Source organism: Aotus nancymaae, unplaced genomic scaffold, assembly GCF_030222135.1.
Source record: "Aotus nancymaae isolate 86718 unplaced genomic scaffold, 86718_ANA_hifiasm-v0.15.2.pri h1tg000014l, whole genome shotgun sequence".
NCBI lineage: Eukaryota > Metazoa > Chordata > Mammalia > Primates > Aotidae > Aotus > Aotus nancymaae.
The window spans coordinates 70,706,104-70,731,815 of NW_026988425.1; the positions used below are offsets into that span (position 1 = coordinate 70,706,104).

At 38.3% G+C, this 25,712-nt stretch overlaps 1 protein-coding gene across 1 annotated transcript in view; it reads left to right on the forward strand.

Annotated features, from left to right (window-relative positions):
* The first annotated feature begins 488 nt into the window (after nucleotides 1–488).
* Nucleotides 489–25,712, forward strand: part of SCAMP1 (secretory carrier membrane protein 1) — a 104,936-nt gene continuing 79,712 nt past the window's right edge. The window contains exon 1 of the mRNA XM_064376069.1: nucleotides 489–622. Within this exon, the coding sequence (XP_064232139.1) occupies nucleotides 566–622 (57 nt within the window). The 5' untranslated portion in view covers nucleotides 489–565. The remainder of the gene's footprint in view (nucleotides 623–25,712) is intronic.

Here is a 25,712-nt window from a genome sequence, read left to right on the forward strand (position 1 = left end):
CTGTCCCCGTGCCCCATAGTCTAATGGCCTCGCGGTGCGGGGCCCGCGACTGGGGCCGCCTCCCCAGACCTGGCAGGTGTACGTCCTTCTCACAAAATGCCACCACTTCCCTAAGTCACGCTGGGCCCCGGGGAACTGATTTTAAACCGGTGTTCAGAAGCCCGAGCCCGGCCGGACGTAGCTGGCCTCCGGACGAGAGCGGAGGGGAAGTGTCGCGTACTCCCCGAGAATCCCGCGGGCCTGGGAGTGTCGGACGCTCCTCCTCCGCTCTCAGTTCCCGGCTTCTCCGCCCCCGCTCCCCTACTCGGTCGCAGCCAAAGTCCGGAGCGTGGGGGTCCAGATCCGGAGGAACGGGACTGCAAACGCGAGCGGCGCCGCGGCCGGGAGCCCGTCGCACCGGGCATGCTCAGTGGCGCGGCCGGCTGGGTGGCCCGCGAGCTGCACCCGGATCTGCTCGGCGGCGGCGGCGGCGGCGGCGGCGACGTGAGCGCGCAGGGGGGCGGCGGCCTCGCCTCGTCTCTCTCTCTGCGCCTGGGTCGGGTGGGTGACGCCGAGCGCCAGAGAGATGTCGGATTTCGACAGTAACCCGTTTGCCGACCCGGATCTCAACAATCCCTTCAAGGTGAGCTTCGGCCCCAGCGTCTCCTGCCGCCGCGACGCGTCGTTGTCTGTGAAAACGGACGAGTTCCTTCGCGTCCACTGCACCTGCCCCTCGGCTCCCCTTAGCAGCCCAGAGAGGGGCGCGGGGCCGCCGTACCCCATTTGGGGTCGCGCGCCGACCCCCGCGTCACTCGTTTGGGTTTTGGGGTTTGGGGTGGAACCTCCTCAGCTCGTGCCCGGCTGTCCTTCCCCACGTCCCCGACTGTTGGGGGTCGTGCCCGCAGCTGGGACTGGGCCCGCGCGCCCGGAGGGGTCCTGGCCCGCCTCTCAGGAGCGGGGAGAGTGAGAGCCGAGGGCAGGTGGAGTCGCCCCTTGTCAGGCAAGTGTGGCTGGCAGGGCCCAGAGGCGGCGGAGGGGGGGCCCGGCCTGGAGTGGGGTTGTCATGGGTACCCGAGGTGGCGGCGGCGGAGAGCTGCGTGGGGGTATTGGCAGAGGTGTGGAGGAGGAGAGAGGTGAGGGCGCCGAGTATGCTGCAATTAAAAAAAAAGGTTGTGTTTTTATTTTTTAAACTTGTGTTGCACCCAAATACCACCAGTGGCGCTGCCATCCCCCCTCTCCCTGTAAGGCTGAGGTTGAGGGTATTGATACCAAAGCAAAAGTTAAAAATAAATAAACATATCTGGAAAACAATAGTGCACGTGGACAACCTCTTCCCTCCCCAACTGCTTCTAGCAAGGTAAACGATGGGATATTTTCCAAGCTCCTGGTGCGTCACCGGTTCTCTGGGCTATACGAGGATACCATTTCCCACTTGAGCTGCTTTTCTTCTTGGAGTCGACCTTATCAACCCCAGCTTCGGAAAGGCTTGGCACAGAATCCCGCAAAGGAAGGTGGCTGAGATGTTCATCGTCTGCGTTTAAATGAATGCAACATCTAAATAACTCTCTCTTTAAAAGTATTCTGGATTTCCTAATAAGAGTAACTGTTAGCACGTGTAATTTGTTCCCAACTGTTAGTTGAAGTTACTTCTCAATCTCCCTTGGCCGTGTGCAATAGTTACTTTAATTTGCAGTCCCGTAAAATGAAACAGTAACTCTAATTTGTGATCACACAAGTGTCACTTCTGGCTTGTTGAGTTTACATCTTTTTTACTCCTGGTAAAAAAGATTCTTATCTCTCATTAAGAATCCTGGAAGAGGAAAAATATTTCTCTTCTAATTATTCCTGATAATTCCAAGGAGGATTATTTTAATGAAATTATCCTGATTGACAACTCGACTCACTTTGTAGCAGTGTGGAGTTAGACTCAGAGACTCTTTCATTGTCCCTGTTGTCACTTAAGAAAATTCAGTAAATTCAGTACAACTGGCCTGTACCTTTCAGTGACATGGTTGCATTTTAAGACTTTTCTCGTTTTCCTGGCAGTTTTGCTTCAATTTGTATTGGACTTGCTTCCATGTTGTGGAAAATCGGGTTATTCTTAAATCGTAGACTTTCTTAACAGACCTTTCATAAGTTGTTAAATGGGTGTTACTTTAAAATATTTTGAAGATAAAACATCAAGAACCTTTTAGCCTTTCCTAATTCAGATAATTCATTGGTGCGGTTTATTCAGCATCTGACGATTTGGCTGTGTATTTTCTACTTGGTCATTCCATTTCATGGTTCATTTCATATTAACTGGCTCTCTTGTTAGGGCGAGACATTGTCTTCATCTTAGACCAGACTGTCCTTTTGTGATATCTCATATTGCCATGACACTTTCCTCTTCTGACATTCATAAGGTTGCCATAGTAACTGTAAACCCAAGAGTTGTTTTAAATACTCATTCATTGTGGCATAACATTATAAATCCTTTTTGTCTATATAAGTGGATGTACTCAAAGGACAACGAGTATTCAAGTTTGTAAAATGCTTCAGGGACAGGTCATTTAGGTCTAAAGAAGACTTGATCTTACACACATTCCTGCTTAGGATCTGTCTCTGTTTTTGGTGACTGTTAATAGCACTGTCAGTGTATCCAACCCTTTATTTTTCCATTTATGTTCCCCTGCCCCCCTAGTACAGTTTTATATCTATATTTTGTTTTCTTTTTACTTTTGCTTATATTTACGTAAAAGTCATTTTTGAAATAACATTTGATACTCCGCTTAAACCTGAAATGTTCCCAGACTCATTTGTGTTACTTTATGATCATTTTTTAAAAATCTGTTTTTATTTTCAGTAATTGAAGATAAAGCTCTTATTTTCAAGTATATGCTATTTTGCATTTGGTAACTGTGCTAATTTCTTTTTCATTAAATCCTATTTGGTTTCCATTGCCTTTTTCATTTTTTAGAATTTCTTTTCCTTCACTTTTATGTTAAGAATACTTTTGCAAGTGTCTCAATTTGAGCCATGTCATGGAAGTAGTTTGGTCTATTCTCCTTATGTAATATAACCATAGTGGTTTACTTGATTTTATTGGTTGTTGTAAGGTTATTTGCTGAATTCAATTCATTTTTGTTATTGTTGAGCCCTTGCTTTATATTCTAGTGGTTTTGCTAGGCTCAGTGAATGGTTTTATGAAATTTGAATGGTTTTCATTGCACATCAAGAAACTTGAAATAACTGGAAATCTGTAGTGATCCAAAAGAAAATAGATGATTAGTTATATAGAAGTTTCTGAGGATCCACTCTTGAGCTGTTAAAATGCGGTTTTAAAGCTAGAGAGAGAAAAATGTTTTCTGTATAGTCAACATGTATTTATTGAATAATTGTTGTATTCCTTTATTTTTTTCTGTTGAGTTTATTCATTCAACAAATAGTGAAGAAATATTTCTGTCCTTGAATATTAGTCTACTAGTGAGACAAATATGCTTGGAAAATGAAATAAAAGGGGAGAGTTTAATAACCAGCAGAGGTCAGCAATATAGGCTCTTACAAGTTAGTATAAGAGCGTATGGTTAAGTACCAGAACAAGTGCAGTTCGTTCACAGGAGGGAGAAATTAGTAAGTGGTGAGAAAATCTTCATGCTTTCTAATATACTTTTACATATTAACATGATAATTGATTGAATTAGATAGTTCATTATGGAAATAAAATTTAAATTAATGTGATTTTTAAAATATAAGGAGAATTAGAGTTTCACAACTGGGAAAGCAAATTCTTAAAATATATTCAGTCAGGTCTTGTAGATTAAAAAAACAAAGCCCACAGAGGATACTTGCTCATTGTCTTATGCGCGTGTGTCAGTAGTATAGAATTGGCATTAGAACTTAGGTTTCCTGATTTCTAGTCCATTGCTGGTGACACTATATGCACTCGCTGGTTACATTTTTGATACCAAAATTCTTGTTTTGTATTTGGAGGTTAGAGTTGAGGCTTTTGTGGAGAGGCAGCAGAGGATAGGATTAAAATGTTTTGGCTCAAAAATTTGAAAAGCTCTGGGCTTGATCCTCGCTTTGTCACTAACTGGTTTTGAGACCTTGGAAATTTACTTAACCTCTTTAAGACTCAGTTTACTATTCTGTAAAATAGGATAATAGTACATTCTCTGTAGGATTGTAAATAGGATTAGTTGAACATACATTTAGCATATAGTAAGAGCTCAATGTATGTTGGTTTTAATTAGGTACTAATATTTAGTATTAATAGTAATTTAAGAAATTCTGTTTAATCTCTGTATGATTAGCTATGAATTTAGTAAAATTTATGTTACTTTTGGATCTTCTGGAGTGCTGGTAGTAGCTGTTTGGCTGATCATAGTCAAGGAATCAAAGCTAAAAATAATTAAGTGCTTTGCCCTACGTCAACCTGCTAGACTAGACAAGGTTGTCTGAATTCTGGTGCTTTTTCACAACACGTAGTTCCTCCCTAATAAAATAACTCCATGTTAAAATTGAGTGCAGTGTCTATTTTGTTTTGGCCTCAAAAATTAATTTTAGTCTATTGAAATTTTTTTTTAGAAATGGTCTAAAATTTAGTATTCTCACTTACGTTATCTTTTAAGTTACAGTAATCTAGTGGCATTCGAAGAGTTGAAGTTGAAAATTGAAAGTGACCCATAATTCAAGTATGTTATCCATTTGTCTTAGCCTGTTTGGGCTGCTATAACAAAATGTAGTACCTTACAGTGGGTAATTTATAAACAACAGAAATTTATTGCCCAGACTTCTGGAGGCTAGGAATTCCAGGATCAAGGTGCCGGCAGATTCAGTGTATGGTGAAGGCCTCTTTCTCATTGATGGCATCTTCTTTGTGTCCTCATAAGGCAGAGGGGGATGGCAACTCTCTGGGACCCTTTTCTTTTCTTTCTTTTTGTGTTTTTTTGAGCTGTAGACACTCTGTTGCCTAGGCTTGAGTGTGGTGGCATGATCTCGGCTCACCGCAACATCCACCTCTCGAGTTCGAGTGATTCTCCTGCCTCAGCCTCCCGAGTAGCTGAGACTACAGACACCCACCACCATGCCCAGCTAATTTTTGTTATTTTTAGTAGAGACAGGGTTTCACTATGTTGGCCAGGCTGGTCTTGAACTCTTGGCCTCAAGTGATTGGCTTGCCTCAGCCTCTCAGAGTGCTGGGATTACAGGTGTGTGCCACCATGCCTGGCCTCTGGGGCCTCTTTTTTTTTTTTTTTTTTTTTTTTTTTTTCTATAGGGATATTAACTCCTTTCTTAAGAGCAGAACCCTGCTGACATAATCACCTCCCAAAGGCTCCACCTTCTAATCCCATCATGTTGATGATTAGGTTTCAGCATGTGATTTTTAAGGGAACACAAACATTCAGACCTTAGTACCTTAGTTTACATTTTATCAAGAATGTTATCCATTTTATTTCATTTACATTGACAGTGATACTTACAAGTTAATTTCACTTCTCCCTTATCTGTTTAAAATTTTGAGGCCAGGCATGATGACTCACCCTTTTAATCCCAGTACTTTGGGAGGCCAAGGCAGGAGGATTGCTTGAGCCCAGGAGTTGGAGACCAGCCTGTGAGACTCTGATCCCTACTAAAATTTAACAGCTAGCTGTGTATGGTGGTGCACACCTGTAGTCTAAGCTACTTGGGAGGCTGAGGCAGGAGGATGACAGAGGGAGACTCTGTCTCAAAAAAAAAAAACCCAAAAACAAAAAAAGATAGATACAAAATTTTGAGTTTGGAGATTGGATAGCACTAGGAAAGGATTCTGAGGATTTTCTTTGTGATCGTCACACTTTGAAAACTTTTATCTTTTAACATTAATCTGGAACATAGTGGTTGTAGTTTGTGGGCCTGTGTTATTTTACATTCCTATCAACTGCATAAATTCCTGCTTGTTTTTCCTCATGTTAATTTTTTTAAAAAGCACACATTGAGCTGCTGTTACATTTTGTCAACTTAAGATGCCATCCTTTGTAAGATGCACCACCATTATCTTATTTATCACTCTCTCACTTATCTGTTGCTATGTAACAATCCTAAAATATAGTGGCTTAAAATAACAGTTATTTGCTTACTATTCTGTTATTTGAGCTAGACTTAGCTGGGCAGGTTTTTTCTTTTGTTTAACGTTCTTTCTGGAGTCACTCAGGTGGCTTCAGTCTCTTGGTTTATGGTTTCAGATGTTGTTAGTTAAGTGCTTGCTGGCTACCTGGAGATGTCAGTAGGTACAGCAGTTGGTTCTCTTTCATGTAGCCTCTCTACTAATAATAAGTGGGCTTTGTGCATAGTAGCAGCAGTGCTCCCAGAGGGCAAGAGCTGAAGCTACAAGGTTTCTTGAGTCATAAGTCACTTCTGCTATATTCTGTGGGTCAAAATAAGGCACAAGTTTAGCCTAGATTTTAAAAGGAGTGGTGAGCAATAGGCCCCACTTCTTGACTGGAGGCAGACCTATGAACTGAAGATACACCCAACATAAAATGGCAGTCATAGGATAATTTCAGTGGACACTCTCAGTCAAATAGGGACAGAGTGGGAGGCATGTAGCAGTTGCTGATCCATAGCAATTCTGAAATCTAGCCAGGCACTTTGGGGACAATGAGTGTTCCTTGATTAGGGACACATACCCAGTTCTGCTACCTGGTATTGGTTCCTTCTCCTGTTATTTTCTTCTGCTTTTGTCTACACCCTCTGAGAGGTCCTTTATTTGTTTTTCCTGTAAGAATAAGCCCTGTTGCAGCTGAGTAGCATTTTTGGCCTGCTTCTTGCCCATTGAAAATTGGGAGCCCAGACGTTTCTATTGATTTTGAAGTGTTTCTTTAGTCCAGGCTGGCACAACTCTCTTAACAGTTTCTTTTTAGTCTTACCAGAGTTCAAACCATGCCTTAAAAACCACGTTTGTCATTCTTTTTGAGACAGTCTTCATTTAGGGTGAAGTGTCAGTTGCTATGGTCAATATTCTTAAGCTATTTAGAAAACATTTTGTCTAGGTTGAGTATCTCATATGGCCAGTGCATGCTTTCAGGGAGGTACAGTGGAAGGCTGCTGCTGTAGGAGGCTGCTGTGCCATGTGACATAACTAGGATTTGAACACAGTTTTGTTTTGGCCCTGTAGCTATAACTCGATATGAGATGATGGTGATTCTGAAAATTTTGAAAGTAAACTGTTCTTGTGTTGATATTACCAAAACAAATTTTTTTGGAATACAGTTAATATTTAATAGTGCTAAATGCAGATCCAGATAATTTATTGGTTATTTCCTTAGCATGAACCACCAGTGTGATATAGTTGCCAAAAATATATATATTGGCTTAATGAAATTAGTGATCAGTTCTTAAAAATTAATAATCCTGCAGTATTCTGTTCTAGTCTAATTGCTGGGTATTGTTCTTAATTGTAAGTGCATATTTAAAGAGTGGTTGGAAAATACTAGGATATGCCTAAAGAGGACAATCAGAATGGTCATGGGACTGGAATCAAGTTCTAGGAAAAACAATTTAAGTTCAAATTAGGATTTAGTCTGTAGAGGGCTAAAGGGAAATAGGAGGGCTCCCATTAGATACTTACAGGGTTCTTGGTTATGTGAATAAACTTATTTGTTGCTTCAGAAAAAGAATCTAATGTTAATTGTCAAAATTTACATAAAGGTAAATTTTGTCCAAACAGATTTTTAAAAATCTGCTAGCATGGCCTGACAATGCTTTTCTGGTAGGGCACTCTCCAGCATTTGCAGGAAATTCAAACAGAAGTTGGATAACCTATAGAGATGCTAAAATAGTGATTTTTGTCTAAAGTTTTTTCTCTACTTTGAAACTCTTTATTGTTCCATTTCTGTACCTGTATGGACCACATTGTGAATGCATGCAGACATACCTCAGAGATATTGCAGGTTTGGTTCCAGATCACCTTAATAAAATGAATATTGCAATAAAGCAAGTCATGTGAATTTTTTGTTTCCCATAGCATGCAAAAGTTATGTTTACAGTATATCATAGTGTATTAAGGGGGCAACAACATGTCTAAAAAATGTACATACCTTAATTTAACAATACTTTAATGCTAAAAAATGCTAACGATCGTTAGAACTTTCAGTGACTCATAATCTTTTTGATTGTGGAGGGTCTTTCCTCATTGTTGATGGTTGCTCACTGATCAGCGTGGTGGTTGCTGAAGGTTGGGGTAGCTGTGGCAGTTTCTTAAAATAAGACAGTGATGGAGTTTGCCACGTCAGTGGGCTCTTCCTTTCATGGAAGATTTATCTCTAGCATGCTGTGCTGTTTGATAACATTTTACTCACAGTAGAACTTCTTTCAAAATTGAAGTCAGTCCTGTCAGACCCTGCCTCTGCTTTATCAACTAATTTTATGTACTGTTCTCAATAGTTTGCTGTAATTTCAACAATATTCACAAGCGTCTTCATCAAGAGTAGATTTCATCTCAAGAAAACACTTTCTTTGCTCATCCATAAGAAGCGACTCCGTATCTGCTTAATTTTAATCATGAGATTGCAGCAACTTAGTCACATCTTCAGGCTCTACTTCTAGTTCTCTCAGTGTTTTACCATATCCACAGTTACTTCCAACACTGAAATCCTGAGCCCTTCTAAGTCATCTCTAGTGTTAGCATCAACTTCTTTCAAACTCCTGTTAATGTTGACATTTTGACCTTCTCCCGTGAATCATGAATGTTCTTAATGACATCTAGAATAGTGAATCCTTTCCAGAAGGTATTCGATTGACTTTTTCCAGATCCATAAGAGGAATCACTGTCTATGGCAGTCATAGCCTTATGAAATTTATTTCTAAAAGACTAATACTTGAAAGTTGAAATGACTCCTTGATTCATGGGTTGCAGAATAGATGTTATGTTAGCATGCCTGAAAACAATGTTAATCTCTTGGGTGGTCAGGTGCACTGTCATTGAGCAGTAATATTTTGAAAGGAATCTTTTTTTCTGAGCAGTAGGTTTCAACAGTGGGCTTAAAATATTCAGTATTTCATGCTGTAAACGGATGTGTTTTCATCCAAATTTTGTAGTTCCATTTCTAGAGCACAGGCAAAGTAGATTTAACGTAATTCTTAAGGGCCCTAGGATTTTTGGAGTGGTACATGAATACATTGGCTTCAACTTAAAGTCACTAGCTGCATTTTCCCCTAACAAAGGAGTCCACCTGTCCTTGGAAGCCAGACATCAACATCTTCCCTCTAGCTCTGAAAGTCCTAGATGGCATCTTCCAATATAAGACTGTTTAATCTCCTTTTGAAAATCAGTTGTTTAGGCTGGGCGTGATGGCTCACGCCTGTAATCCCAGCACTTTTGGAGGTCCAGGCAGGTGGTTTACCTGAGGTCAAGAGTTTGAGACCAGCCTGGCCAACATGGTGAAACCCCCTCTCTAGTAAAAAAAAAATTAGCTCTGTGTGGTGGCATGTGCCTGTAGTCCCAGCTCCTCTGGAAGCTGTACAGGAGAATTGCTTGAACCAGCAAGGTGGAGGCTGCAGTGAGCCAAGATTGTGCCACTGCACCTTGCACTTGTATGTTATGGAGGCAGCTTCTTTACTTAATCCTCGTAACCAACCTCTGCTGGCTTCCAACTCTTCTGCTGCTTCCTCACCTCTCTGAGCTTTCATAGAGTTGAAGAGAGTTAGGACCTTGGTCTTGATTAGGTCTGGATTAGGCTTTGGTTTAAGGGAATGTTGTGGTTCATCTTCTATCCAGACTGCTGAAACTTGCTTCATATCTGCAAGAAGGCTGTTTCGTTTTCTTATCACTTGTGTATTCACTGGAGTAGCACTTTTAATTTCCTTCAAGAACTTTTCTTTTGCGTTCACAACTCTTTGGCCCAAAGAAGCCTAGCTTTGGCCTATTTTGGCTTTCACCTTGTCTTCCTTACTGAACTTAATCGTTTCTACATTTTGATTTTAAAGTGAGAGATGCATGACTTTTCCTTTCACACGAACACTTAGAGGCCATTGTAGGGTTATTAATTGGCCTAGTTTCAACATTGTTATGTCTCAGGAAATAGGGATACCTAAAGAGAGGGACAGAGATGGGAACAGCTGGTTGGCGGAATAGTCAGGACACGCACAAACTTTTTTTTTTTTTTCTTTTTGAGACAGAGTCTTGCTCTGTTTCTCAGGCTGGAGTGCAGTGGAGTGATCTCAGCTCCCTGCAACCTCTGCCTCCCAGGTTCACTTGATTTTCCTGCCTTAGCCTCCCGAGTAGCTGGGACTATAGGTGTGTACCACCATGCCTGGCTAACTTTTGTATTTTTAGTAGAGATGGAGTTTCACCATGTTGGCCAGGCTGGTCTCGAACTCCTGACCTCAGGTGATCCGCCTACTTCGGCCTCCCAAAGTGTTGGGATTACAGGCATGAGCCCTTGTGCCTGGCCAGGACATTTATCAAGTAATTTATAGTCTATGGGCATGGTTTGTGGCACCCCAAGGGAATTACAATAGTAACATCCAGTATCACTAATCACAGTTCACCATAGCAGACATAATGATAATGAAAAAGTTTGAAATATTGCGAGTATTACCATAACGTGACACTAGAGACTGAAGTGAGCACGTGCTCTTGGGAAGATGGTGCTGCAAGACTTGCTTGATGCAGGATTGCCACAACCTTTACTTATTTTTTTTTAAAGGCAATATCTGTGAAGTACAATGAAACTAGGTATCCCTGTATTTTCTCTGTTCTAATATATCTATTATATTGGATATTGGAATTGAGTGTGATCATCTCAGCTAGAGGATGCATTGTGTTCAGAGACCAGCTGTGCTCTGAGCCTCAGCTTCTCCTGAGGGAGCAGCCCTCATTGGTAGCTTTACACATATGTGATCATGGCCTCTATGGTGTGGCTCTTGCAACCCTCGCCTCAGCTGACTGATCTTAACAAAGGTACGTGTCCAAAGCAGTGGAGTAGCAGTAATCCCACCAGGGCTTTTTGAAGGCCATTTTCAAGAATTCCTGTCCCTCTTTAGAACTGTTTTTTAACTAGAAGGGATGTGCCATGTCATGAAGAATTTCAGTCTCTGTGAAACCTGGCATTCTTCTTTCTGTACATATCTTTAAAATATTCTCCTGCTCCCAGCATTGGGGGTGACCTGAGTGATTCTGTCTCTTTCAACCAGAATTGCTAAACAGTAAGTGTAAAGTAACATTTTCTTGCCAAAACTATGATAGAGTTAAGCCTGTATTTAGACCTACAGTTTTGGGTGGTATAGTGGAGTAATACACTTGCAAATATTGTAAGATGTTTTTAAATCACAAGGGAGAATTTCCCTACTTTCAATAGGTGTGGGATATAGGTGACATGGAGTTTGGTTGGATTTAACTTTGTAACAAGTCTCCTTAACCACTTACATTTTAGTTCACTTGTTCATACCGAGGCAGTTTGTAATGTCCTACAGCTTCTGACTTCACATGTGTAGACTAGTGTTGAAGCCCCTGTTCTCTTTTCTGTGCAGAAGCCTTGCAGATCTATACTCAGGGAGCAATCCAGTAATCCCCTTCTCCTTGGCATTTAGCTTAGGGTGCTTTTCAGAATTAGTAATGTTGCTTTATCAGTTGCTGGACACTTAAGTTGCTTCTGTTTTTTTTGGCTATATGGATAATGTGTTCATAACCATTCCTGTGCAAGTGTTTTGTTTGAACACATGTTTTAAATTCTTTTGGGGATATATACCTGCAAGTGGAATTGCTTAGTCATATGGTAACTCTGTTTAATCATGGAAGAACTTGCAGACCCTTTTCCAAAGTGGCTGCACCATTTTATATTCCTGCTAGCAGTGTACAAGTATGTAGATTTCGCTACATCTTTGCTAATACTTGTTATTACCTGTTTTTTATTCTAGCCATTCTAGTGGGGGTGAAGTGGTATCTTGTGGTTTTGATTTGCATGCACTCTGCTGATAACTGGTGATGTTGAGGATCTTTTCATTTACTTATTGGCATTTGCATATTTTCTTTGATGTCTGTTCAGATCCTTTGCCTATTTTTAGATTGGGTTATTTGTCTTTTTTATTATTCAGTTATAAGAGTTTTTATATATTCTGGATACAAGTCCTTTATCAGGTATGTGATTTGTGACATTTTTTTCCCCATTTTCTGGGTTGTCTTTTTACTTTGTTGGTAACATCTTTTGAAGCACAAAAGCTTTTAATTTTGTTAAGTCCAAATTACCTATTTCTTGTTGTTTGTGTTTTAGTGTCATATCTAAGAATCCTTTGCCACATCTGAGGTAAAGAAGGTTTATCCCTGTGTTTTCTTCAAAGAGTTTTATAGTTTTAGCTTTTGCATTTAGGTCTATGATTCATTTTGAGTTAATTTTTGTATTTGGTATGAGATAAGGTCAACTTTATTGTTTTGCATGTGGTTATAATGGTTGTTCCAGCACCATTTGTTGAAAAGATTGTTCATTCCCTATTGAATGATCTTGGCACGCTTGTCAAAAATCTCAGTATTCTTAATATATGTTCTTGAAAGGGAGATGATGTATTTTATTTGAAGAAGCCCTCATATTTTATGCAAAAATGGCTTGCAAATACCTGGTGACTGTTTTCAGAGTATATATTAACTTGCCCAGCTTCTAAAATTGCCAGAGCTACTGTTGCAACTGCTTCTAAGTGTTCGAATACTTTAATGCTTAAAAACAAGTTTAATAGCAGATTTTATACTTGGCTTTAGAATGTAATTATGAACACATTGTCAGCATTACCAACTCGATACTTTTCCTTTTTATAAAAGAAACAAAAAACAAAGAAAACCAGCTTCCTTAAAGAAATACTTCCATTTATTTTACAGAATACAGATGAATTACATGATACATTTTTGCATTATAAGCAGAAATATTGGAACTCCTTAAACTCATAAAGCAAAGGATAAATGTATATTACAAAGTGTTATGCATTTTGAGTATTGCTGAAATCAGAAAGTAAGGATTTGTGATAGTTATAATTGATAATTATAACTTGATAATAGAAGAAAACAAAACATTTGAATGCAAATAATTTAGTATATATAGCTATTAATGATTTTTGCTTCTCAAACAGTGACAACAATGCATATTGTAGAAGCATTCTATACATAGCAAATACTGTAAGTTCCCACTTTCTTCAAGAGAAATAAGCAGTGGCTATGTTATATACATGCTAGTGGCAGCCATTTGATCTGTGGAAATCCTCTAATGGTGGTTAGAATTCTCATATGATAATTTGGAATACATAGAAAGCAGTGTCAAGTGAAAGTGGCAGGTAACAGGAAAAGAGCAACAGGAGTATTGGCCAGTCATGGCCAGGAGTTGGTGTACAGAGTGTGATTTTACCACCATTTGGCACGTTTTCTTATAAATGAATTCTAAATGGTGGTTAAGCTTACAAGACCAGTGCTTAGAATCATAGTATGTAGCACGAAACCCAAGCATTTGCTACAGTAATGTATCCAAAGTGGGGGAAGGTTCATTTGTGAGATCAGGGATTCATCCCCTGCTAGCCTCCTATGACTTTGAAAGTAATCGTAACCTTAAAAACTATTAGCTCAGATATAATAAAAGAACATTAGATGTCTTTTTCAAAAATCTCCAACCAAGTGCACAACTCTCCAACATTTATGTGAAACCTCTACATCACAAGGTGATTTGTCATAACAGTAAAAGAAGTTCTTACTGTTATCCTCACTTCAAGTCATGATATATAATAGCTTCTAAAATCCCTGAGCTTGGTAAGGCAACTAGTAATTTGCATGTCTTATTTTTGTTTCTGTTTATGTTAATACCAAAAAGTCTGAAAGTTAATAAAAAATTAGTCTGCTTAGAAAATACAGGCAGGCTGGGCGCGGTGGCTCACGCCTGTAATCCCAGCACTTTGGGAGGCTGAGGCAGGCAGATCATGAGCCCAAGAGATCAAGACCATCCTGGCCAACATGGTGAAATCCCGTTTCTACTAAAAAAATACAAAAATTAGCTGGGCATGGTGGCGTGTGCCTGTAGTTCCAGCTACTTGGGAGGCTGAGGCAGGAGAATTGCTTGAACCTGGGAGGCGGAGGTTGCAGTGAGCCAAGATCTCGCCATTGCACTTCAGCCTTGGTACCTGGCAACAGAGCGATACTCTGTCTCAAAAAAAAAAGAAAATACAGGCAACTTTGGGGTAAAATAAATAATAATTACATGTTGCAACAAAAGATAATCTTGCATTATTATTTATTTTCTTTATCTGTTATTTAAAAAGATTCCCATCTTTATTCTGATTCAAAAGAAGAACTACTGGAACTATTACTATAAGAAACAACAACTAAATACTCAAGGTAGAAAAATTAATTTGCCTGTGGTCACCTAGCTAGGAGGTAGAGAAGCAAACCTTGAGCAGTGTGGTTCCAGAACCCACCTTACCTACTCTCCTCTGCTAGTGGAATACAAACCTCTGCAAAGTTCATTTACTCCTTCCTCTAATCTCTCTAACACCAGGCTAAGAACAGAAATGTTTGCCTGCAATATGCATAGTTTATAGAACTTTTTCTTATGAACTCAACTCTAAAGTGCTGCTTAAGTTCCCTTGAGATTCAGCTATAAACATTTCCATTAAAATATGTTTAAATTAAATAGGAAAAGCTTGTATTACTACATTCAAGCTTTGGAAATACATTCATTTGCATTTTTGCAATATGCTGCTTACCTTAGGCTTGCTACATCCAATATAAAACCACAAGACCGACTAACTCAACCTAAAACAAGCATCCATAGCTGTAGGAAAGTTGCCACATGAGGATAAAATTACACCTTTATTTTTAAAATATTTCTTAAGGATTTTCTATCAATCTAAGACACGTTTATATTGTCTGAATGTTGAGTTCTTTGCCCTACTGATTGCTTTAAGAAGTAATTTGATTTCTTGCCGCTGCTGTGTCTTTAGGCATATTATCTTTGTTGACTATAGTTCAGTCAAAGCATGTTTTCATGTAGTTCATATAGCTCAGATAAGGTGCTACAAAATAGAATGTGAAATTGGGACCAGCAGGACCTTCCTGGCATCTGATAGCATTTGCCATCTAATTCTTTTGCCAGTGGACCATCTAATTTCTGTTGTTTTTGTTAGATGACTAATGTGACTTTGAGTGGACCTAATGGTGTAATTTGAAAGACAAGCAAAACGTATTCTCAGTCTTTATCAACCATTGTATTTAAAATGCAGAGTTCCGGGTGCGGTGGCGCACACCTGTAATCCCAGCACTTTGGGAGGCTGAGGAGGGTGGATCACGAGGTCAAAAGATCAAGACCATCATGGCCAAGATGGTGAAACCTGTCTCTTAAAAAAAATTAAAGAAAAAAAGGCTTTGCCAGTTTAATAGGTCTTTATGATTATTTAAAAGTATATATAATTATTGTGACTGCATTAGAGATTAAAGAGGACCAAACTCAGTTGTCTCCAAGAGATTGTTACCATTGAAGATGGAATAAAAGTAGGTTATTTAGCAACATATATGGAATTCCCAAAAATGAGATACTGTGATAGTCACTCGGGATACAAGATAAAGAGAAGTTTTTGATGTCAAAGAATCCACACCAGTTGGGATATACAGTGTGTGGTAAATGCTTTGATGCTAAATAAACAAGAATAGCATGTTCTTCATATTGCAGAAACAAAACTTCCTGAGAAGATGAGGCCCGAGAAGTCTTGCCTCAGTTCCCCTAAATGCAAAATCTGAGGCAGAAGGCATATGTGTTGTTATACTTTACTTCTCTCATTTTATAGGTAGGGAAATTTGGACACAGGTTAATTTTTCTGAGTTTACTCAGGAATGACAGGACTTGGACTAAAATTGTTTCATAGAATTTCTTTAATAGGGTTAAGATAATGTTGTGAGAAATAATTTCTCATAGCAATTGCTTAAAAGTGCTGCTGGCAATATAAAATAAAACAAGGAAAGGACCAGACCTCTCAGTGTCATTTTGGCTGTAGGCTAAGAAACTAGAATTTCTTGTTTTCTATATTATTTAGGTTCATTACATATGTCATTAATTATCTGTAGGAAATTTTTACCAAATTATATTCACAAATTATATTTTGTTTCCAAAGAATTCTTTCTCTAGACTCTAGAGTGTACTAGATAATGAAATTATCTTTTGAGGGGGAGGTGCATATGTTAGTGTGGACAGACAGTACAACTTAAAGTGATTTGTTTTACTTCCAAGTTGCACTGTCTTTCAGATGCTTACTTAGGAGGTAAATTGGCTTGGGTGTGATTGCTTTAGTTATGTTTCTAATTTACTAAGGACCGATTTGGGTCTATAAAAAATAAGGAAGTCTCTTTTAGATTTGAGTAAGACTGATAAGACCCTTTCCATGATGTAAAGTTTTCAAAATCATGATGTATTGAATAATTCCTAGTGATTATTAAGCACATATCATGGTTATAAAAGTTTCACTAAATACATTGTTGTCTTAGAGTTTTGTTGAGAGATTTTTAATAGCTTCTCTTAGTTCCTTTTTTAAAAAAATGGGACATTTAGAAATTGTAGTACCGTCCTAGGTGAGGGAATTTTTTTTTTTAGTATTAAATACATATGATTATAGTAACGGAGAATTATAGAGTAGGAGAAAAATTTAACTCACTGAGGAGAGGGCCTTTCAGCTTGGGGCCTTTCCTGTTTAATCAAGTGGTCTAGTATAGTGTATAATCTTGATTGAACTAAGCAGAGTTATTGAAGAGTATTTTAATTATGTTTTATGGAGCAGCACAGTATTTATTAATTCATTCTTTTTCTTCTGAGGAAATTAGTTTTGAACATAAATTTATTTTTTTTATTGCATTTTCTTCCAACAACTTGGTCTTTGGATTTAGATTTGGATTTGAATCCTGACCATGTCACTTACTAGCTATATGACTTTGGGCAAATTACTAAAACATCTCTGAGTCAATATTCTCAGCAGTGAAAGAAAGGATATAGAATCCAAGTCATAAAGCTCTTCTGAGGATTACATGAGATAATTAAGAGTCTGGTATCATGCTAACCTAGATGAATTTTCTTTCTCTCTTTGTATCTATAGCCTTCAGTTTCTCATTGGCTTCCTTGATAGAACTGTAAATGTACATTTTCTTATAAATGTTTAATACATTCAAAATATTACCATCATATCTCATAAAATGTGATGGAAGTAATGGTGAAAGTCTGCTACTATGTTATATAAAAATACTGGACTGGAAAGATTCTAATCATGTCTCTTGTCATCCTTTGTAATTTTGAAAAACTTAAGTCTAGTTTGTCATCTTTCTTTTTGCTAACATAATTGAATTTGTCCAAATGGATGAAAGTGACATTATTCAGTGAGCCACTCGAATAAATTATAGTGCTTGGATCGGTACTGTCCAATAGAAATATAGTTTCTACCACATATGCAATTTAAAATTTTCTAGTAGCTGTATTAGAAAAACAAGAAAAGCCAAGTGAATTTAATTATAATACGTTTTATTTTATTCCATATAAACAATCTTGTTTCAACACCTAATCAATGTAAAAATTAGAGATATTTTACATTGTTTTGCTAAATCTTTGAAATTGAAAATCTAATGTTTTTATATACTTTTAGCACATCTCAATTGGACTAGTTACATTTTAAGAGCTATATCTGGCTAGTGGCTACATATTTACAGGTAGCACAGGTGTATAGCACGTTATAAAATGCATTACTACACCAGTAGATGGCTTTTGCATGCTGTAGGATGTGTGTGATAAAATAATGTCATTTATTATTGCTAATCTAAAGTTTGTCTCCAGTCCTTAGCAGTCACTTAATGGTGAGAATTTACCTGTCATTGCAATCTGTTCAATAAATGATTTCACCAGTTTTTTTTGTCCATTCCCAAATACTTAAAAAATTTTCAGAGGCCTCAAATATATCCACTGTCACCTTCATTATATCTGTAGGAATGACATGAGAAGGTTTGTATTTTGAAAAGCTAATTCTGGCTCATTATGAAGAATGGATTGGGTTGGGGTCAGAGGGTAGGGAGGGAGATCAGTAAGGAGGTCATTGCTGTTTACACATGAGAAATACTGGCAGATTGATCTCTAGGATGGAGGAGGAATTTTTTTGTTTGTTTTGCTTGTATGCATTTTAAAGATAATTGAGACTTGAAATGTGAGGTATCTTGTTGAGAAGAAGCAGTTGAACATATGAGAGAAAAGGATAATTGATAGGGTGATCCTAAGAAAAGGTTGGAAGAGATGAAGCTTAGATATGAAGATGATTTTTCCCCCTACCTTCAGGGAATGGCTTCTTCCTTGCTTTTTCTTCCCTCTTCTTTTTTACTTCCCTTTTCCTTTTTTTCCTCCTTAACCTCTAGATGATGTGGGAGGTAAGGAAAAAAAAAAAAAAAAGGCCGAGGCCCTTCTGACGATCTGCAAGACATTGTGAAAACTTCTGTAACACAAAGTCATCCCTCACCAGTTAGAATAACAGTAACCACATTTATTGGCTCTGTTTTTGCTTTGGTGACTCATTGGCAACTCTGGTAATTGCTGTTCCCCTCAGATGCTTTACGTGCTGCTCTCTGCTCCCTTTTCTGGCCACCTTCCTGTAACTTAGCTTCTTTTTGTTGCTCTTTCTACCATGGCTGTTGTCAGCTTTCTACTGCTGCTATTATAGTTCCCAATTTTATGTCTCATATTCAGGCTCCTCAAAAATGGGGTAGAATTGGATTGGTTAGCAATTAGCTAGTATAGAGTTGCTTCTGTTGGGGCTTGCCAGATTTCCTCATGTCCAATTCTAAAGACAGTTACCTTTGGCACGAAGCCAATTTCTTATTCTTTCATATATAACCAAGTTAATAAGGTCACGCGACACAAAGATTGGTCAAAGAACTGCTTTTGGTTGCTTTTATTAGACTGTGTTTTAAGGAAACACAGGTGGGTGTTTTTTGTCCTGTTTGTTACCCGAGATGTGCTATACTTTTTATAATTCTCAGCTGTAGGTGGAGAGCTTTTTTGCTTAATCCTTAACTTATATTTGGTGGTAATGATGACAGCAGCCTCACCTGTCACTTATTTGAGTATTTCCCATGTGTAGGAACTATATTAAGCACTTTACATGTAGTAACTCATGAATTATATGTAACTTCATGAATATGAAGAGACTTGTTTAAAGTTTATATATTCTTGGTAATGGAACTGGAATTTGAATACAGGCAACCAGCAATCCATAGCATAACATTTCTGAACTATGGTTGACTAGAGTGATTATCAAATTTCCTCTTAATTTTAAAGATGAGAAAATGGAAAGAGAGTTTATGTGACTTGCCTAAGGTCACAGAGTTGGTTGTTGCCAGGCACTCAGTTTCTGATTCCTAGACTAGTGCTTTTTTCTACTACGGAACAAGTACCCAAGACATAGAAAGTCTTGCATACTAATCATGAAACCCAAACCTGTGTTAGCATATATCATTGTAAGTGGATACATAATGTATAGCTGTACAATAATCATCTATGTAGATTTTTGTGTTATTAGACTACTATCTAGCTTAAAAATGACATATGTACAGAGAAAAATAAACAGGAGACTAAGCTTGAATAGTCACATGAGTTGATTGAGTCAGTCTCCTTATTTCCAGCAGGTGAAAGCACTGTCTGTCTTTCAGGCTGAATCTTTCAGGTTATGTGTGGCAGTGATTAAGAAATATCCAATTCAGTGCATGGTGTAGGAGAGCATTTGAAATACAGTGAAGGTTCATTGCTCTGGAGGATTTGGTAAAGAAACTTAGATTAAAGATATAAACTAATTTTGCTAGATGTAAATTTCTCTTGTTTGGAAAAACATTTGTGTTCATATCCATCTTGATTTTCAGTGAAATATGGAGTAAATATTGTGAAGTAACACTGTGAAGTTAAGTGGCATTACTAAAGGATTGACAGAATAGCCTTGGCTAAACTAATAATGTAAAGATACAATTCTATTGTCTATGCATAGTCAGATCCACATGATATTTAAATTAAACTCTGAAGAATGTCTTTACTTGCTACTTAAAAGTTAATAAACCACAGAAGCCTAGTATGATCCTCTAAGTCAACAAAATAAGACTATCTGAGAATCTTTTCCTTATTAGGAAATATACGTTCTCAGGCATCATCCCAGACCTACTGAATCTGAAGCAAGGTACATTCACAGTGACGCTCAGCAATTTGGATTTAACGAGCCCTCTAGGTGACCCCAATGTGGCTTAAGTTTGAGAACCGCAGCCAAAGAAACCAAATTATCAGTTTAAACGATTTCATTTTGATTATGTTGGAGGAGAAGAACATTTTCCTGTCCCAGTTTTGGAATTATTAATATTAGGAATTGGAAAGTCCTAGTTTCATATTTTGTCTCAGACATGCACTAATTGACCTTAAGGAAGTTCCTGATCTTGTTTAAGGCCACAGCTTCTATCTCTGAAAAACGGTACCATACAATCAACCAGGAAAGATCATAGCAAGGATTGGAAATATAAGTAAATGGCTGAATACTTAGTAGGCATTAAAATATCATTTATCATTACTTAATTCTTTTTCCGTTTTGTTGTCTTCTCCCAGTTTAGAGGCTATGGCTTCCTCAACACTAGAGTTGCTAAAGCTAATTTGAAACATTAATTATGTGATAATTCAGGGTATCAGTTCTTTACCTTCCTAAATCTAGTCTCGTTCTTGGTATATTGTGTACATACTCTAATGCTTTGTCATCTAATACTGCATTAGGAGAGTGAACTCAGTTCAGTTGAGAAAATGATTTTATCAAATTGCCTGTTAACTTCTAGCCTGGATTAAATTTCTAGAATCTAGAAGCAAACAAGTGCACTTTAGTCACTGTAGCTGAAAGTAGAAAATTTGAAGAATGATTTTATTCTGCGTCTCTTTGGAACTAAGTTATACCTTATTTATTTATTGGCTTTTAGCATACTCAACATAATTGGATGTGTGTATTTGTAAACTGAGAGTTGGACTCATACTTCTGTGGCACTGAGAGAATGACATTGATAGCATGAATGTTGGCTAAGCAAGATTCATCTTTCTGACCCTACATTCTATCTCCCTCCGTTTTTCTTTTTGAATTAATTTTTTTCTGTAATTATGAAAACATTTTCATGGTTCCAAAGTAAAGGCTATAAAATGATATATAGTTAAGTCTAGCTTCGAAGTCTGTCCTCTCTTTACTGTTCCTTTCCTTTTCCAATAGAGAATCACTTTTATTAGTTTTTGAATTATTCTTTCTTTTTAAAAACATAAGCACACATTCTTTTTTTTTTTTTTTTTTTTTGTAGAGATGGGATTTCTCCATGTTGGTCAGAGTGGTCTCAAACTCCCAACCTCAGGTGATCCGCCCACCTCAGCCTCCCAAAGTGCTGGGATTACAGGCATGAGCCACCATGCCCAGCCCAACACACATTCATTTTTATCTTCTTTTTTGCACCAAAGTTTAACATTTGTTTACACTCTTCTGCACGTTGCTTTTTTCACTCAGCCCATAGCATCTGTATATCTCCTTATACCATTTTACAACTGCGTGATACTCAGCTGCATAGTACTTTATCATGTAGATTATCATAGCTTATTCAGTCATCTTCTATTTTTAGACATTTAGGTTGCTTCCAGTCTATTAATTAGTGTGGTGCTTCCGTAACGTTACAAGTAGAATTTTGCCGATATTTCTTTGGAGTAGATTCCTAGAAGTGAGACTGGGTCAAAGGATAAATGCAGATGTTATTTTGCTAGGTATTGCCAACCTGCCCTCCATAAAGGTTGTAACAGTTTTTATTTTTACTAGCAATGCATGAGAATCCCTGCTTCCTTACAGCTGTGTCAATAGAGTATGTCAGACTTTTAGATTTTTTGCTAATTTTATAGGTGAGAAATGATAACATCAATGTAGTTTTAATTCGTGTTTCTCTTATGAAATAAAAATCTTCTTATTAATATTTACACTTTTTGAACTAACCTTATGTTTATGCTCATTTTTTTTCAAGAAGTATTTTTTAGTTACTAGTGCCGCTATTATCTTGAACTCTTCGGGTATTTTTCCATAGGGATGGTAATAATATTGATTGAAGAAACAGAATATCCACAGGCATGTATGATTAAGAAAAAAAAAAAGATCGCTGATCACAGACCACCACAACAGATATAATAAAAATATTTGAAGGCCACGTGCTATGGCTCATGTTTGTAACCCACCACTTTGGGAGGCTGAGGCGGGTGGATCGCTTGAGGCCAGGAATTTGAGACTAGCCTGGCCAACATGGTGAAACCCCGTCTCTATTAAAAATGTAAAAATTAGCCAGGCGTGGTGGTGTGTGCTTGTAATCCCAGCTACTTGAGAGGCTGAGGTGGAAGAATTGCTTGAACCTGGGAGGTGGAGGTTGCGGTGAGCTGAGATCATGCCACTGCACTCCAGCAGCTTGGGCAACAATGAGACTGTGTCTCAAAAAAAAAAATCTGTTTCTTGGGGCTGCGCGCGGTGGCTTATGCCTGTAATCCCAGCACTTTGGGAGGCCGAGGAGGGTGGATCACGAGGTCAAGAGATCGAGACCATTCTGGTCAACATGGTGAAACCCTGTCTCTACTAAAAATACAAAATATTAGCTGGGCATGGTGGTGCGTGCCTGTAATCCCAGCTACTCAGGCTGAGGCAGGAGAATTGCCTGAACCCAGGAGGCAAAGGTTGCAGTGAGCCGAGATTGCGCCATTGCACTCCAGCCTGGGTAACAAGAGCGAAACTCTGTCTCAAAAAAAAAAAAAAAAAAAAAAATCTGTTTCTTGTTTCTAAGAGTTCACAGTCCAATTTGGAGGAAAAAAAAAAAGACTTTCACGAAGATTATCATCATTCAGGGAAGTAGATATTGATGGCGCTCTCACAAGTGCTGTGGGAGCATTGAACCTGGAGTGGAGAGACTTGTGTATGGGGAAGGTATCAGAAAGATCATTACTTAGCAATGAGGTAATATTTGAACTGAGCCTATAAGGAAGAGGAAGAGATTGCTAGGCTGACCCTGCTGGGAAAACTATTCCAAGTGGAGGAAGCAATGCAAAGGTGGAGTATGACTGATGTTTGAGGACTCACTGGTTTCCTGGATGCTGATGAGGGTAGGCATTGAGACCATCTGGATTTGATGAAGGTGCTTGTTGACCCTAAACCCATTTCTAAATTAGGTTAACTTTAGCAATGCCGAGTTGAAAATTTTGATTAAAATGTCATGTTTCTATTTTCTCAGTTTTCTCCCTGACCACGTGCCTTCTCTCTCTATAATCTTTTTGCTCCTTACGCTTTTGGGTAAACTTTGAAGGGGAACCCTGGAGAAGTAAGTGGAGTGATTTCATTCCCTCTTTCCCGTTTTACTGTTGAGCAAGCCTAAAGCCTTTATTTTTTGTCTGTGTCATACTTTTAATTTATCCTTACCACTTGCTTTATGTCAAATTTTAGGCTCCTTATTCAGTAGCTTGTTTAATTTGGTTAAGGGAGAAAGATCTCTCTCATATGAATTTTTGAGGCTGGAAAGATAAGGCAGGCTAGATGGCTAGAAGCCTTGTATCTCATATTGAGGAATTTGTGTTTCATTTTATAGTTTGTATAGAGCCTCTAAAAATCTGAAATGGATGAGAGACAGAGGAAAAAGGTTGGAGGAAGGGAATGGCAACATTAGCTTTCCATTTTTGAGAGGCAATGAATGACTGTTGAGGAAGGTGATTTGGAGAAGGTACAGTATAGACTAGAGAGCAGAGGTCCCCAGACTACCAGAAGCAGTATCACCTGAGAACCTGTTAGAAATACAGGTTTTCAGGCCCCACCCTAGACATGCTGAATGAGAAATTCTTGGGGTTGGGTGCAGCACTCTGTGTCTTATTTGATCTTGATGCACGCTAAAGTTTGAGACTAGAAATTCAAAGGTTAGACTACCTGACTATTTGGAAAATGCTTTTCATGTGAATTTTTATGTAGTTGACTTTTGTTGATGTTCATTATGTTGATATGTTCATTATAAATACTTTTCACATGAATTACATAGTTGATTTTGTTGAGATGTTATATATATATACTTTTTGCACACACATACACATACACTAGGATTTTGTGATTCAGATTTTTTAAAATTTCAGTAGGTTTTGGGGAATAGGTGGTGTTTGGGTACATGAATAATTTCTCACTGGTGATTTCGGTGCACCTGTCACCTGAGCAGTGTACACTGCACCCAATGTGTAGTCTTTTGTCCCTCACCCCACTCCCACTCTTCTCCCGAGTCCCCAAAGTTCATTGTATCATTCTTATGCCTTTGTGTCCTTTTAACTTAGCTTCCACTTGTGAGAACATACAATGTTTGGTTTTCCTTTCCTCAGTTACTTCACTTAGAATAATGTCTCCAGTTTCATCCACATTGCTGCAAATGCCACTATTTCATTCCTTTTCATGCCTGAGTAGTATTCCATGGTATATAAATGCACTCATTGATTGATAATGCATTTAAGCTGGATCCATATTTTTGCAAATGTGAATTGTGCTGCTATAAACATGCGTGTGCAAATATCTTTTTCGTGTAATGACTTCTTTTCCTTTGGGTCTATACCCATGAGTGGGATTGCTAGATCAAATGATAGATGTGCTTTTGATTCTTTAAGAAATTTTCACACCATTTTCCATAGTGTTTGTACTAGTTTGCATTCCCACCAACAGTGTCAAAGTGTTCCCTTTTTACCACATCCACACAAACATCTATTATTTTTTGATTATGGCCATTTTTGCAGGAGTAAGTTGGTATCATATTGTGTTTTTGCTTTGCATTGCCCTGATAGTGATATTGAGCATTTTTTTCATATTTTTGTGGGCCATTTCTACATCATCTTTTGAGAATTGTCTGTTCATGTCCTTAACCCCCTTTTTGTTTTTTTCTTGCTGATTTGTTTGAGTTCCTTGTAGACTATGGGTATTAGTCCTTTGTCAGATGTATAGATTGTGAAAATTTTTTCCCACTCTGTGGGTTGTCTGTTTACTCTGCTGATTATTTCTTTTGCAGTGCACAAGCTTTTTAGTTTAGTTAAGTCCCATCTATTATCCTTTTTTGTTGCTGTGTTTGCTTTTGGGTTCTTGGTTATGAAGTCTTTGCCTCAGCCAATGTCAAGAAATATTTTTCCAGTGTTACCTTCTAGAATTTTTATGGTTTCAGGTCTTGGATTTAGGCCTTTGATCCACCTTGAGTCGATTTTTGTATAAGGTAAGAGATGAGGATCCCGTTTCATTCTTTTACATGTGACTTGCCAGTTATTCCGGCACTATTTGTTGAATAGGGTGTCCTTTCCCCACTTGTTTTTGTTTTTGTTTGCTTTGTCGAAGATCAGCTGATTTTAAGTATTTGGGTTTATTTTTGGATACTCTATTCTGTTTCGTTGGTCTGTATGCCTGTTTTTATACCAGTACCATGCTCTTTTGGTGACTATGGCCTTATAGTATAGTTTGAAGTCCAGTAATGTAATGCCTCCAGATTTGTCCTTCTTGCTTAGTCTTGCTTTGGCTATGTGGGCTCTTTTTTGGTTCAATATGAATTTCAGGATTGTTTTTCTAGTTCTGTGAAGAATGATGGTGGTATTTTGATGTGAATTGCATTGAATTTGTTGATTGCTTTTGGCAGTATGGTCATTTTTACAATATTGATTCTACCCATCCATGAGCATGGGCTATGTTTTCATTTGTGTCATCTA